The 15936-nt window shown below is 40.8% G+C and overlaps 1 protein-coding gene across 1 annotated transcript in view; it reads right to left on the bottom strand.

Moving 5' to 3' along the window:
* The window catches only part of CLCN5 (chloride voltage-gated channel 5), a 183792-nt gene extending 168252 nt beyond the window's left edge, over positions 1-15540 (bottom strand). Inside the window, exons 1-2 of the mRNA XM_005887626.2 lie at positions 15272-15540; positions 12654-12810 (exon numbers count right to left, since the gene is read on the bottom strand). Of these exons, the coding sequence (XP_005887688.2) occupies positions 12654-12669 (16 nt within the window). The 5' untranslated portion in view covers positions 12670-12810; positions 15272-15540. The remainder of the gene's footprint in view (positions 1-12653; positions 12811-15271) is intronic.
* Between the last annotated feature and the right edge of the window lie 396 nt (positions 15541-15936).

Raw genomic sequence — 15936 nt, 5'->3', positions numbered from 1 at the left:
ACACTATATATTAATGTACATATATACGGAATTTAGAAAGATGGTAACGACGATCCTATATGCAAGGCAGCAAAAGAGACACAGATGTAAAGAACAGACTTTTGGACTCAGTGGGAGAAGGCGAGGGTGGGATGATTTCAGAGAACAGCATTGAAACATGTGTATTACCATATGTAAAACAGATGACCAGTGCAAGTTCGATGCACAAAGCAGGTCACTCAAGCCGGTACTCTGGGACAACCCAGAAGGATGGGGTGGGGAGGGAGCTGGGAGGAGGTTCAGGATGGGGGGACACATGTACACCCATGGCTGATTCATGTCAACGTGTGGCAAAATCCATCACAGTATTGTAAAGTAATTATCTTCCAATTAAAATTAATTTTTTAAAAAAGTGATAGAGACACTCCCCTCTCCTTCACTGATACCCTGCTCTGTCCAATCTATCTGCAAAGCCTCCACACTGCACTTAGGATACTTGGTTACATGGCCTATGAAACCCTATGTGACCAGTAACCAGTCCTCTGCTCACCCTTCCAATTTCTTCTTTTTTTTTCCTTTTTTCTTTTTTTTTGGCTGCACTGCTTGTCATGTAGGATATTAGTTCTCCAACCAGGGATCGAACCTGTGCCCCCTGCAGTGGAAGTGCCGAGTCCTAACCACTGGACCACTAGGGAAGTCCCCCTTCCTTCCAATTTCATCCCATGCCCCTTTGTACCTTCTTCACTATGGTACAGCCCCACTGGGCTGTGCTAGGGAAGAATCCAGGTTCTTTCCACCTCAGGGATTTCCACTTTGTTTCCTCTGCCTGGGATGCCCTTCCCTCAACTCTTCGCTTGGATAATTCCTGCTTATCTTTCACCCTCAGCCAAACCTGTCACTTTTCCGAAGACCTTTCCTCCCAAAAAATTATGTCTCGTTTATTATTCTTTTTCAGAGGATGTTATAGCACTCATGACGCTTTATAATGAAACATTTGTGCATTTATTTGTTTGCATTCCAACTTTCCCACATGACTTCAAGGCTTAGAAGGACAAGAATCATGACTTTTGTGGCCACTACTATATTCCCAGCACCCACCCAACACAATGTCTGGCATACGGAAGACACAAAAACAAAAGTACTGAACAAAAATAGTCAATGCCCTCAAGGGATATACAATATGGAGGGGAAATACACAAAGAAGCGAATTTTACCAGAGGATAGGCAGGGTTTCAGGAAGGGCTACAGAAAAGAGATGACCTCTGAGCTGATGATTGAAAGATAAGTAGACATTTGCCAGGAATGTGACCTACTGAAATGCTTTAGGCCATCAAGACCAGACTGTATGTGGGGAATGGCAAGGACCATGTGATGCCATACAAACTTTTGGCTTTAATATCTGGGCGGATAGTGGATCAAGCAGTATAGCGAATATAAGAAGTTCTATTATTATTGGTTACCAGGGTCCAGAACCCAAGGAAAAGAAGCCGTTGGCAGAGTTTGGCATTTGGATAGTGCCCATTCCCTTGTTCATCTGCCTCTCATCATTCTCAAGCTAAATAGGAAAGATCATGATTTCAACCTGGGAATATTCAGTGCTTAGTCACAGATGGCCACACATAGGTCAGGCCAGGCCAAGGGAGGGCAGTGGATTCTGTGATGCTCTTCATGGAAGTAATAAGGGCAGAAATCCTAAATAAATACAATAAAATGCTACCTCACACCTGAATGGTATTGGGTTGAAAAGCATGAAGATATGCCATTACTAGGGAGTTACCAACCCTATTAACTCCTCAACAGCTTCTCTGGTCTGACAACAGGTCTATAAATACCGGCATGTTAACAGAAGGTAGGAGACTTTCCTGGTGGTCCAATGGTAAACAATCTGCCTGCCAATGCAGGGGACAAGGGCTTGATCCCTGGTCCGGGAAGATTCCACATGCCACAAAGCAACTAACCCTGTGCGCCACAACTACTGAGCCTACACGCCTAGAGCCCCTGTTCTGCAACAAGAGAAGCCACTGCAATGAGAGGCCCATGCACGGCAAATAGAGAGTAGCTCTTGCTCTCCGCAACTAGAGAAAGCCTGTGTGCAGCAATGAACCAACACAGCCAAAAATAAAATAAATTAATTTTTTAAAAAACAGAAGATGGGAAGAAGAAAAATCTGACATTTGTTGCCACCCATAGTGAAACTTTCTGGGCCTCCCTCCCCCTGCCCCGCCACACACAGAACAGTGTTACATGAAACAGGAAGCTTTGACTCACAATTCTGGTTAAAACCTAAGGAACCTATAGTTTATTTCAAAAATGCTAACAGAGGCACAGGAAGAAAAAAACACATCCTGGAAGACTCCATGACAAAGCAATTCTTTGGGGAGGAAAAAAACCAAACTTTTCAAAACAGCAATAAAGCAGGGAAAGCAACAGTAGGAAAAGACAAACATTTAGCAGAAAATTATAAAATAGACAAGCCTGCGGAAGTGGTAGCAGTGTAATGCAGTAGGGCTAAACAGGCACCCAGATTGGCACTGATTATCAAGCTGGGGGCCTAATCCTGGCTCTGTGCCCCATGTGACAGCTGTATGACCAGAATGAGTCTCCTTGGGCCTCAGTTTCTTCCTGTGCAAGATGAGACTCTGGAAACAGAAGATTCTTTCCAGTTGAAAAACATTCCTGTAAGAGCATAGTGATTTTTTTCTTTCTGTCACAATTATAATACAATGAAAAAGCCATGACAGGCCAGGCATTTTGGTGATTCTCACTGTCACCTACAACTGTGTGAGGGAAACACTATTCTATGCAAAAGGATATGATAATAAAAAAGGACAACATGATTATTATTTTTTAATGGGTAGGGATTTCCTTTTGGAAATGTCATGAAAATGTCCTGGAACTAAAGAGTACTCACAACACTGTGAATGTACCAAATGTCACTAAATTGTGTACTTTAAAATAGCTAAACTGGCAATTTTTATGTGTATTTTACCACAATTAAAAAAGAAACTTCCCGGGAGGAAAAAAATGAGCATTTGTTTTTGGGATGCAATTTGTTTCTCTTAAAAACTGTGGGAGCCCCACACTGTTGGTAGGAATGTAAATTGGTGCAGCCACTATGGAAAACAGTCTGGAGGTGTCTTAAGAAACTAAAAGTAGAACTACCATATGATCCAGCAATCCCACTCCTGGGCATATATATGAAAAATGTGAAAACGAATTTGAAAAAAATACATGCACCTCAATGTTCATTGCAGCACTATTTACAACAGCCAAGACATGGAAGCAACCTAAATGTCCATTGACAAATGAATGGATAAAGAAGATATGGTAAATATATACAATCAAGTGTTACTCAGCCATAAAAAAGAATAAAGACATTTTCAGCAACATAGATGGATCTAGAGACTATCATATTAAATGAAATAAGTCAACCAAAGACAAATACTATATGATATCACTTACATATGGAATCTAAAGATATAATACAAATCAACTTATTTACAAAAGAGAAACAGACTCACGGACAGAGAAAACAAACTTATGGTTACCAAAGAAGGAGAGGCACAAACTAGGAGTATGGGATTAATAGATACACATCACTATAAATAAAATAGATAAACAATAAGGATTTACCATATAGCACAAGGAACTATATTCAGTATCTTATAATAACCTATTATGGAAAAGAATCTGAAGCTATACACCTGAAACTAACATAATACTGTAAATCAACTATAGTTAAATAAAAAATAAAATATGGAGGAGCACTTCCTTATAGATGAATTCCAGTTTAAAAAAAATGAGGGATGATAAAATTAGAAAAAGTATTGCTTTTCAGAAATTCGAGTAAAGATTGCCAATTAATGCTAAAACTGTTGGAGGAATGATTTGGGAAACAGGATATTCATAAGGTCTTAAAGTACCATGCCAAAGATATTTTATATTAATTACCTATAAAAAACAGAACCTCAGCAATGAAGAGATATGGCAGACACCTCCTTAATAAATGATTACTTTAGCATCACCAATAACAGGGTAAACTGACATTACATGTCTTCACCCAAAATGTAATGCAGTGGACATACTCAACATCACCTATGTAAATTTCTTGCCAAAAACACAGAACTCAAATCTAATCTCAGGAAAACAATCACACAAAGCCAAACTGAGGAATGTTTTCTATACGACAACTGTTCTGGCTTCTTCAAAACTGTCAATGTATCTCAATGAAACAAAGAAACAGGAACGAAAGGGACAGATAATCAAATACTTGTCCCTTGATTGGATACCAAATGCCTCCTCAAAAATGCTATAAAAGATACTTTAGGATAATTGAAAAAAAATAATTATAGGCTATAAACTACATAAAAGTATTGTATAGGTGATAATTCCTTGAGTGTGAACACTATTATTGTTATGGAGGAGAAAGTCTTTCTTCCCATTCTCTTTAATTAAAATTTTATATTGAGATAAAAACATAATTTGTAGATTCACATGTAATTATAAATAGTACAGAGTGACGCAATATATCCTTTGAAGTATGATTATTATTAACCCCATTTTACAGAAGAGGGTGAGGCCCAAAGAGATGAAGTAATGCCTATAACTAGCAGCAACAGAGCCAGGATACAAACCCAGGGAGTCTGTCTCCAGAGACTACACTTGACCCCAGAGGACATAACTGAGGCTTTTGGAGCTTAGGGAACTCTGGTTACCAACTGGCAGAAATGGGCTCAAATGCAGGTGTACCGGATTCCAAGGCCCATGTTCCTTCCACACTGGATGCTTGGGAAGGAATAGCTGGCTCTGAGAGAAAAATTTTCTGAAAGTCTGTTTTTGGTTACCCCCTACTCAGTGTTTTTCATCTTAATCCATACCCCATCCCATTCTGCCCCACTGAGGAGTTGTGGTAGGGCAATAATGCAGAGAGACGAAGAACTCATTTCCTGTACCTGCCATAGCTGAGACACTGCACCAGAGAAAAAAGGAGGGGAGTGAAGACTCGGTTTCTTTACTCCTGTGCTAACACCATCCCTTTTATTTGAGAGTCACACACATACTAACGTTTTGGTCAACAGAACAGGACCAGATGGCTTTTCCTAGGTGATGGTGGTCCAATCATCAAGCCACACAGCCATCGAGATTTCACACTGAAACTCTGTGATCAATTCACTGACTGCTTTGTGATGCTCCCCTTGGTGCCCAAGTGTTAGCTAAATCACCAGAATGTTTACAAATACACTGTGATGCGCTAAAAAAAAAAAAAAAAAAAAACCTGCAAGGTTGAAATTTACTTCCCTCGGATCTGAAGCCAACAGAACAGTTTCTCACTGCATCTGTTTTATTTTCATGCTTACCCGGACATATTTTGCCACTTCACCTCATTATGTAACTCCCACACTAGATTAAGTGTAATTTCCCCATTTTTGCACACTTTTCCTGTCCCCAGTCTCACTCTCAAAAGAGTTTTTTTGGAGTCAATAGGAGAGACAGCCAAAAATTACAAGAATACTTAAGGAAGAATTAATATAAAAAAAAAAAAAAACTGCTCTAACAAAACCCTCAGGGATTTAGTGTGTTTTGTTTTTTATTTGGAGGTCGAGGGCACAGAAAGGCTGAAACAGCTGTCTAGAAGCCCACACAATTCACTTCTTTCCTTGTTGGACGCACTGCTATTTTATACCTCATTTCCAAATAACTTGTTTTCTGATTTAAAAGAAATACATATTTATTATATAAAATGTGGAAAATACAAGTACAAAAGGGAAAAAATATAAATGCATCCTACTACCTGGGGACAGCCAGTTCAACAACTTTGGATCATTTCCATCCATTCTGTATTTATCATCACATTCATAGGTATACAGATGTAAACACACAGAGATACACATAAACTCCCAGTTACATTGAAAAGACAGAAATAGAATAATCCCATACTCTTCCATTATACCATGAAGATTTTCTTTGGCATTGGTCTTGATTTTTAATAGCCTGATATTTTACTCTGTGGACCTGTCATAATTTACTAACATTCCCCTATGTTAGTTTGTCACCATTTATAAATACCTTAGTATATACAGTTGTGTACATATATCTGATAGTTCCTTCAGAAATTATACTTGTAAAAATTAACAAGGAATCTATGTTATATACAGAAAAATTAAAAGATACAAATAAACAAAAAGAAAGTCAACCGCATTTTAAAAAATACTTTGGTGTCTATCCCCTTAGACTTTTCTTTGTATGAAACATATATGGACGTGACACATATATTAATATGGGATACTATTAATAATAAAAAGTAACAGTTACTAATAATAGTTACCATGTATTGAGTACTTACCATATGCCAGGCACTGTGATCTTCTTTTTTTCTCGCTTTTTACTGGACTCTTTTTTTTAAAAAAAAAAAATTGTAGTATAGTTGCTTTACAATGTTGTGCTAGTTTCTACTGTACAGCAAAGTGTATCAGTTATATGTATATGTATAGTCCCTCTTTTTTGTATTTCCTTTCCATTTAGGTCACCACAGAGCACTGAGTTCCCTGTGCTATACAGTAGTTTCTCATTAGTTATCCATTTTACACACAGTATCAATAGTTTCTATATGTCAATCCCAATCGCCCAATCCATTCACCCAAGCCTTCCACCCTTGGTATCTATAAGTTTGTTCTCTGTGTCTGTGTCTCTATTTCTGCTTTACAAATAAATTCATTTATACCACTTTTCTAGATTCTACATATATGTGTTAATATGATATTTGTTTTTCTCTTTCTGACTCACTTTACTCTCATCATTTTCTGATGTAATCCTTGCAACCATCCTACAGATTCACTCGGCAGTTTCCAATTCCTCTGCACACCGGAGTCACCTGGTGGGCCTCAATCCCTGAGCACTGGATCTCATTCCTAGAGATTCATATTTCATCGGTCTGGGTGAGGCTTGGGCTTGGGTGGGCTTTAAAGATCCCCAGGTGATCCTAATGGACATACAGGTTGGGAACTGTTAGGTTCACTTCTATTTTATCCCTCTTTTAACTAATGTGGAAGTTGAGGATGGGCTTCCCTGGTGGCTCAGACATTAAAGAATCCTCCTGCAATGTGAGAGACCTGGGTTCGATCTCTGAGTTGGGAAGATCCCTTGGAGAAGGGAACAGCTATCCACTCCAGCATTCTGGCCTGGAGAATTCCATGGACTGTATAGTCCATGGGGTCACAAAGAGTTGGACACAACGTAAGTAACTTCCCAAAACCATGCAGCTCATAAAGCTGGGATTTCCATCTAGCTCTAAGCCCAGAGCCCACACTTTTAACTGCTGATAATTTGGGATGTGCTTCCCACCCCCACCATTTAACACCATATTGTGAACCCACTTCTATCTTAATAAGTATAATTAATCCACATTAACATTTTAGTAATTACAGTATTCCACTGTATCAATGCATCAGAATGCAAGCGTTATCAATTTTCCCCACTAGAAAATGCTACAATCAATATTCTTATTGATACATCTTTCTGCACACCCTTCATTATTTCCTTAGGATGAATCCAAGAAAAGGAATTGCTGGGTGAAAAGATAAACATGTTTTTTAAAGCTTGTGACAAATATTGCCAAATTGACATTCCCATCAGAAGTGTACGCGAATGCCTACTTGCTTGTGTCCTTGCCAAAGCTGCATTTTGTCATTTCTTTTTAATGACTGCAAATTATATTGGAGAAAATGGTATGCCATTTTGATTCCCCCTTTCTTTGACTACTACTGAGACAGAACATTTTTTCGTTTATTGGCCATCTGGATTTCTGCTTATGTATTTTCCTATTCCCATCCTTTGCACATTTTTCTAGTAAAATACTTGTATTTTTCTTATTAAGCTGTGAGTCTATATACTAAGGATAATGAGTCTTTTTGCAATTGTTTTCAAGTTCTCACATAGTTTTGTGTAGAAATTTAAAATTTTCACATAGTTGATTATATCAAACTTTTTCTTCATTAGTCTACCTTTCATATTATGCATACAAATACCTTCCCTACCCCCAAATTATGTGAGTATTCTCCTATATTTTTTGAGTTCCTTTATCATTTTTTAAACTTTTAATTCTTTAATGCAGCAGTTCCCAAACAGGACTATGCATCAGAATTGCTTACAGCACTTCTTTAAATGCTCAGGTCTTAAGACTGAATCACAATTTGAGGGGATGAGAACTGAGCAGGAATATTTTTAAAAGGCACTTCCAATGCACCCCCCTCTTTTATTAAGAAACACTGTTTTAATCCTTCTAAATTTACATTGGTGTCATTTTTCCAAGTTTCTCCAGCATGTTTGTTAAATAAACCATTTCATAAACTTGAAATGCTACTTTTATCCTCGTCAGTAAGTTCTGTGACATCGGAGCCCATTCCTGTGTGTCCTGACCACTGCCATCTCCAGGGCTCTACATAGTGCCTGGTGCACAAATGGCGCTGGATGTTAACTGCATAAATAAATGGCACCTGACAACACAAGTCTCCACCCCCATCCCACCCCAATTTGGCTAGTATTCTCTTCAATATTTTCTTGACCATTAGGCCAATAAAACTGATGTTATTAATGATGAACCTGAGTTATCAAAAATATTAAATTATGCTCAGTAAACTCTGTTTAAAATGGCCAGGAAACGTCTTAGAGAACTCCATCAAACAAAGTCAAAATAATTATGTTGGCCATGTTTAAGAGGTATGGGAATTCTGATCCAGTTCTCCACGGAGGAACTAGACAGCATTGACCTGAGAGACTAACGACACTTGGCTTCCTCCACCTCTGAAGAGTTTCTCTAGCAGATGCAGAAACTGACTCAGAGCTTCCTTGAGCTGAGGACAGAACCACACATTCCCTGCTCCAAGAGTCAATAAAAAAAAATTGGAATAGTGAATCAGGAGACCTGAATTTTAGTTCTGTCACTGCTACTAACCTATTTGACCACGGGCATGTCACTAAACCTCTAGGGGTTGGGCTAGACATTTTCTAAGGATCTCTTCAGATCTAAACCTCTACATAGAGACCCAAACAAAAGAGGGAGGGGATATATGTGTACATATGGCTGATTCATGTTGTTGTACAGCAGAAACTAACACATTGTAAAGCAATTATCCTCCAAATAAAAAATAAATTAAAAAAAAAGACCCAAATAGACTACTGTGGGACAGGCCTTCCAAGGACAACCCGAAATTCCCTCCACAGAATGGGGTCCCAGGTCCATTCCAGAATATAGCAAATAATAATGACAGTAGTAGAAGCAGCAGTAGTAATACTAATAGGAGTATTAGTAACAATAACAGCTATTGCTGAATTTTGTGTGTGCGTGCTCAGTCGCTCAGTTGTGTCTGACTCTTTGCACCCCCTGACTGCAGCCCACCAGGCTCCTCTGTCCGTTGGGATTCTCCAGGCAAGAATACTGAAGTGGGTTTTGCCATTTCCTCCTCCAAGGGATCTTCCCAATCCAGGGATTGAATCCTTGTCACCTGTAGCTCCTGTACTGCCAAGTGGATTCTTCTGGGTTTTTTTTATTTATAAGTTTTTATTGAGATATAACATATTGATTCAGTATTTGCATGTATATTTAAACAATCACCACAAGTCTAGTTTACCTTTATCACCATACACAGTTACAGATTTTCTTACTGTGATGGAAACTTTTAAGATCGATTATCTTGGCAACTTTCAAATATACACTAGAGTATTATTAACTAGAAGCACCATGCTATACATTACATTCCTATGACTTACTTATTCTATAACTGGAAGTTTGTATCTTTTGTCTTCCTTTACACGTTTCACCCAACCCCACCCCCACATCCTTGGCAATCACCAATCCATTGTCTGAATCTGTGAGCTGCTTTTTTCTTCTTTAGATTCCATGTATAAATGAGATCATATGGTATTTATCTTTCTCGGCAGGCAGATTTTTTACCACTGAGCCACCTGGGAAGCCCATTGCTAAATTTTACTGAGCACTTATTGTATGATAGACAATATTCTAAATGGCTTACTACTAAAACCAGTGGCACAAACTTTTATGGCACTTACTATGTTCCAAGTGTTTTGTTTAATATTAACTTAATTAATCGTCAAACAACCTTTCAAGGTTGAGTTCTATTGTTATCCCCATTTTACAAAAGAGAAAAATGAGACACAAAGAGATTAAGGGACTTGCCCAAGGTCTCACAGCTACCAAGTGACACAACCAATGCAGTTGAACCTAGACCCACACTTATAACTATTCTACCATACTGCCACCCAAACTATCACTATACTAAGCTTGTCACTTCAGACGCTGCACAAAGCAAGGAATGAGTTGCAGTTACTTCTGTGGAATACTCCCCCTCTTCTTCATTAATGCTAGAAAAGCTGTTTGCCTCCAATGTGATTTTAAGCAGATCAAATTTCAGGGCCTGAGATAGCAAAATATATTACTTATTAAGAAATTATGACATTTTTATTAAGAACTGTTATCCATTAAAGTGTTTTTATTATAAATCATTAACTTACTAATGACATTTCCATTAAACAGAAAGAAAACACATACTTTTTATGCATCATTAAGAACAAAACTTTAGCTCCCCACCTGTACAAACTCTAGGGCTTCTCAGATGGCACTAGTGGTAAAGAACCCACCTGCCAATGCAAGAGACGCAGGTTTGATCCCTGGATGGGGAAGATCCCCTGGAGAAGGAAATGGCAACCCACTCCAGTTTTCTTACCTGGAGAATCCCAATGGACAGAGGAGCCTGGCGGGCTACAGTCCATAGGGTCACAAAGAGTCAGACACGACTACAGCAATTTAGCATGCACTCAGGAACACAACTTTAGCTCCCCACCTGCACAAACTCTAATTCCATACTTTTAGCACTGTCTTTTAAACACTGACCTGACAGCTCACAGTATCTCAAACAAAACAGGCCAAACCAAATGCAGTACACTAACTTCCCACCACCCCCACACCCCTGTCACTTCCTTTCATGGTCCCCGTCTCAATGAAAGGCACCACTGGCCCCAGGCACCCAAAACTGGGTGTCAACCCAGGCTCGGTTCCTCCCACATCCAATTACAGAATGTTCACAGAATTCATCTCATTCTCTCTATCCTTGCTGCCCCTCCTTCTTCTCAGACCCTTACCATCTCTTCCCTAAGCCACTATACCAGAAACGTTCCAACTGGTTCTTGGTTTCCATTCTCTCCAGCTCCAACCCTACCTCAATAATGCTGCCAAAGTAATCTTTCTAAAACAAAACCTGATGATGTTACTTTCCTGTTTAGAATCTTTGTCTTTGGGATAAAGTGTGAAATCCTTCCTAGGACATACAAGGTTCTTTATCATCTGGCCTCTGACTACCTTTCCTGCTTCATCCGAGGTCGTGGCCCACACATCTCACATGAGGCCAACAGAGCAACTTGGAAGTTCCCAAACAGTGCTTCTCTGTCTGCCCAGAATGCAATTCCCTCATTTGCCCATCTGGCAAACTCCCACTCATTTTTCATTTTTTTTAGGCCAGCTCAAAACCCACAGTTCATTATGCTTTTCTCTGAGCATCCATCACATTTTGCGTCTCTATTATAACACTTATTCAACCCAACACAACTATTTGCTTATATAGTTTGTCTCCTCAATAAGACAAGGAACCCTCTAGGGCTCTGCATCTTACTCATTTCTATATTCTACTTGTTGAATTAAAGAATGTCTCAGAATTTAAACAAGAATATCCAAACTTCTCCTGATAAATGCCCATTGGGTGAGTCAAACCAGGCATATAGGCTGAATCTTATTTCAACAAGTATCTTTAAAGTGACAACCCTAGCATATCAAAAATACTTGTTACAGCCATAACCAACAGGAGACAGTTTTTAAAGAAACATCAGACCACCAACAAACCTACCTGTTGAATATTTATAGACATTTGAGCTCCCTTCATTCTACTCCATCTAAGTGGTTCTTAACCTTTTTTGGGTCACAGACCAATTTACGTAGTGTTTGTCTATTATTTCTTAAACTCATACTCCCTTATGATAAACATAAAAATCCCATGCATCCCTGGAGATTCTGATACTCTTCAAAACCCACCACAAATAAAAAGAAAGTTACTTATGTGATAAGAAATCACAGGTTCACAAGAGATGTGCTCTATCAGGCAAGATAGCATTAAGCTTTGCTCTCAAGTCATTCCATTGTATTAGAACAGGCATTAATATTAACATATAACATTGAATAGCCTTTAAAGTCTTTATTGAGAAGAGAAAGCCAGAGAGGTGCTGACATCTGTCTCCTCCACCTTTGAGAACCTTATGATGGAAATTTGCCAGAAACAAACTGAAATATGAAAAAAATATCCTCCATCTCCTGACCTATAACCCCCATGAGCACATGTTCAAATGAAGGCAGTTCTTTGAAAATGCTCCTGGCACGACATTTTCCTGCTACTCCTACTCTCCACACACACCCCTTCACTCCTACTTTAAAATAATCGGAACTAGCTAGCAGCAAGTCCTTTTGAACTAAAAAGCTTTGTCCTGGCGAAGACAAACGGTTAAATTAAAGAAACAGCTGCCTGGCTGCCTGCCTCTGGCTTGGGGGTTTGGGTTGTGGTAGAGGATAGAGAAGGAGGAAAAACCAGTTGGAGGAGTAAGTACTAACTTCTTACCCTGCCACGTGGCCATCTTGATCCTATTCTCTCCCACGCTGAGGTCAGCAAGCTCAGAGTTTCCCAGACCCCCCAGTTTTGTAGGGAGACTCGACTGGGATGTGGAGAGAACAGCAGCTGTATCGTCTTGTTTTCTGCAGAATGCTCAAGCTGGAACCTGAAAATGTCAACAAGAAAACGAATACCTAAATGAAAAACATTCAAATCCTTGAAAATTATCTCCTGTCCCTCTCTGGACCTCTCTTTGCATAAGCAGAGACAGTCAAGTGTCATATTTCCACCTAAGCAGCAAGGTATCACTGAAAAAAGAATGGGGAAATCTAGAGTCAGTTAATATTGCCCTTGAGTGTTCTCCAATTCTGCATGAATCACTGGATCTTCAGTACATAGGTTTCAGAATCTCAAAGGATGGGTGGTTAGATGAGATAACTATTAAGTGTCTCTTGATGCGACCTCTAAGTTGCACATTTTGGGGAATGAAGAACAGCATAATATCCAATGCCCTTCCCAACCCTCAAAATGGCCAACTCTACATGAAAATTTTTCATAGAAAGGAGAGCAAATTTGGGACTAAAGTTTTAAAATGGATCTTGTGTAACAGCCATGCCCTCAAGGTCGTGGTGCTTCCTCTCCACTTCATTATATTTTCTCACATTTTGCCAATGTCCTGTAGGAGCTTAGACTGCTTTTATAATCAGGAAGGAAAAGAACCAAAGGAAAAGAAAAATGTAAAAAGAGAACATTAATTTAAGTAAAACCAAATTAATTCAGATAATTTCTATTTTTAAAATGTCAAATTCAGTCTTTGGACAGTACTGCTTGAAAGGATATGAAAGGCACTAGGAATGGGAGAAAAATATGAAAGGTCTGACTACTTTGTTTGATTTAGAAGATGACTATATTAAACACTTTGCTTGTCCATTTAAACAAGTTCTTAAGTATTAGAGTGGTCTTCCTTATGTAGTATACAAGCCAATCTGCTTTTTCTAAGAAACATTCCTCACCTTTTTGACCCAGGGAACTTCAAAGTAGATTGCGATTTCCATAGCTTTCATACAAGCAACACTTCCACCCTCTAAGTCAAAGTGCTGACAGCAGACACACTAAAGACTAACACGAACTTGACAGCCATCATTTTGGCCTTTTTTAAATGATGTTTTTTGCCGTTGTTTTAGATTTGAGTTTTACTTAACAGATAGTTAGCCAAGGTTTTAACAGAAAAGCTCAAATATATATATATAAGAGGAATGAGTAACATAAACGCTCAGGTACCTATCAACTAGATAAAAAAATATCAAGTTACCAATCTCATTTTGTCTATTATTATTCATGCATGGTTGTATACTTAGTAGCGCAATCGTGTCTGACACTTTGCGACCCCATGGACTGTAGTCCGCCAGGCTCCTCTGTCCATGGGATTCTCCAGGCAAGACTACTGCAGTGGGTAGCCATTTCCTTCTCCAGGGGATCTTTCCGACCCAGGGATTGAACCCAGGTCTCCTGCATTGCAGGCAGATTCCTCACCGTCTGAGCCACCAGGGAAGCCCTCTTATTCATGGAAATGACTTTTTTTAAGGACGAAAGTGTGAAGGTGCACACTAACCCCAAGAAGCCAATAGAGAAAAGACAATGCTTTGGCTAAGGAAAGGCTTGCGAAGTCCAAGAAACTAGGAACTCACAAAGTCCCAGGATGGAATCACCAGGAAAATTGCTTCGATGACTTATCTGGAACCTAGAGCAGTTTGTTTGGGTTTGCCTTTTTTTTCTCCTCTTATTTAGCATGCAGTACTGATATGCGCCTCATGGGACCAGGAGAATTTAACATCTCCGAAGTCAAACCTAGGCAGCTGCTAATAAATCTATGAAGTATGCATAAAGCAGATTCTTACTGGCTTTTTATACTTCACACTTCTGGATTTCCCTCACTTATTCAGGGTAGCTTACACTGACGTTATCATGTGGCACACGTACAACTTCACTTGGCACTCCCGAAACGTGATTTGCTCTGAAATATTAATAAGGTACACGCACATCAACGTGAAGGTAAAAAGTTTTTCCCTTGAGGAGAAGGCGCTCGAGCGCAAGCCTGTAAAGTCAGGAGAAAACCAGCTCCCCGCGTTAAGTGGGAAAAGGAAAATGAAGCAACTACTTTTTCGAGAGCTTGGACTCCTCTTCGTTACGACCCACACAAACCTGCCAGCCCAGAGCAGGATAGATAAGAACGGGGCCTCGACGAGGTTTTACCAGCCAAAGCCACCCTGCCCCAATCGTGGAAAGGGGACGCCTGCAGCTAACCTCCCTCCCCCATTCAAAAGCTGGGCGGGCTTGGCGCGGCTCCGCGAGGAAACTTCGCTGGGACAGCGCAGGGACCCTGGCTCGGAGAATAGGGCTGGGCTCCCTGGAAGATGCCGCCCTGCACTGGCTAGAACTGGCCGTTCTAACTCCTCCGAGTGCCAGGCGGTGGCGGCCAGGCACAGGGAACCCCCATCTCCGGGGGCCGAGGCAGCGGGGGAGCGCCTCCCCTGTGCCTCTGAGCCCAGGGGGTTCTCTGGGGGTGGGCCGGGGACCAGCGGCCCGCCTAAGACCTGCTGCGGTAGAGACAGCCCATTTGTCTTTACCTGTCGCCGAGATCCGGAGCGACGGAGCCCGTGTCCGCCGCCGGCGGGCCGAGCGCTCAGTCGGCTCTGGCGTCCGGGACACTAAGTTGAGCTAGCGCCCCACGTAGCCGGCAGAGCTTCATTCACAGCCCAGCCAGGAGGAGGGGGAGCGGAGCGGGCCCGCGGCTCATGTGACAGGCGCCTCGCAAAGATCTGCCAAGCACGGCCGCCGTCTGCGCGTGCGCGCCCCAGCCAGCACTCTCCCCACACCTCGGCTGAGGTGGGGAGGAGGTGATCCCCGCCCGGGAGTCAGCAGGGCGGGGAGAGCCGAGGCGAAGGCGGTGCAGGGCGGAGTTTCCGTGCGCGCAGCCGCAGTAGGTCGGCCTTTCTCGCTGCCATATTTAATAAGGACTGGGCGGATCCTAGCCCAGTGCTGGGCGTGTCAGTTGCTTTTGAAAAATAAATGCTGCTTTATGTTTCACTGTTTCGAGCCTGCGGTACGGTTTTGTGGTTTGTCCTTAGAACTAAACTGTTTCTCCTGAGCTTCTGGCTCACAAAATACCTGAGCTAATGTAATAAGTATATTACACTGTGTGTGCTGTGCTCAGTCGCGTCCAACTCTGCGACCTCATGGGCTATAGCCTGCCAGGCTCCTATGTCCGTGGGATATCCCAGGCAAGAATACT

The sequence above is a fragment of the Bos mutus genome, chromosome X (genome assembly GCF_027580195.1).
Source record: "Bos mutus isolate GX-2022 chromosome X, NWIPB_WYAK_1.1, whole genome shotgun sequence".
In the NCBI taxonomy this organism is placed as follows: Eukaryota; Metazoa; Chordata; class Mammalia; order Artiodactyla; family Bovidae; genus Bos; species Bos mutus.
The sequence above is the reverse complement of the archived record's forward strand: the minus strand, read 5'-3'. Positions and strand labels throughout refer to the sequence as shown.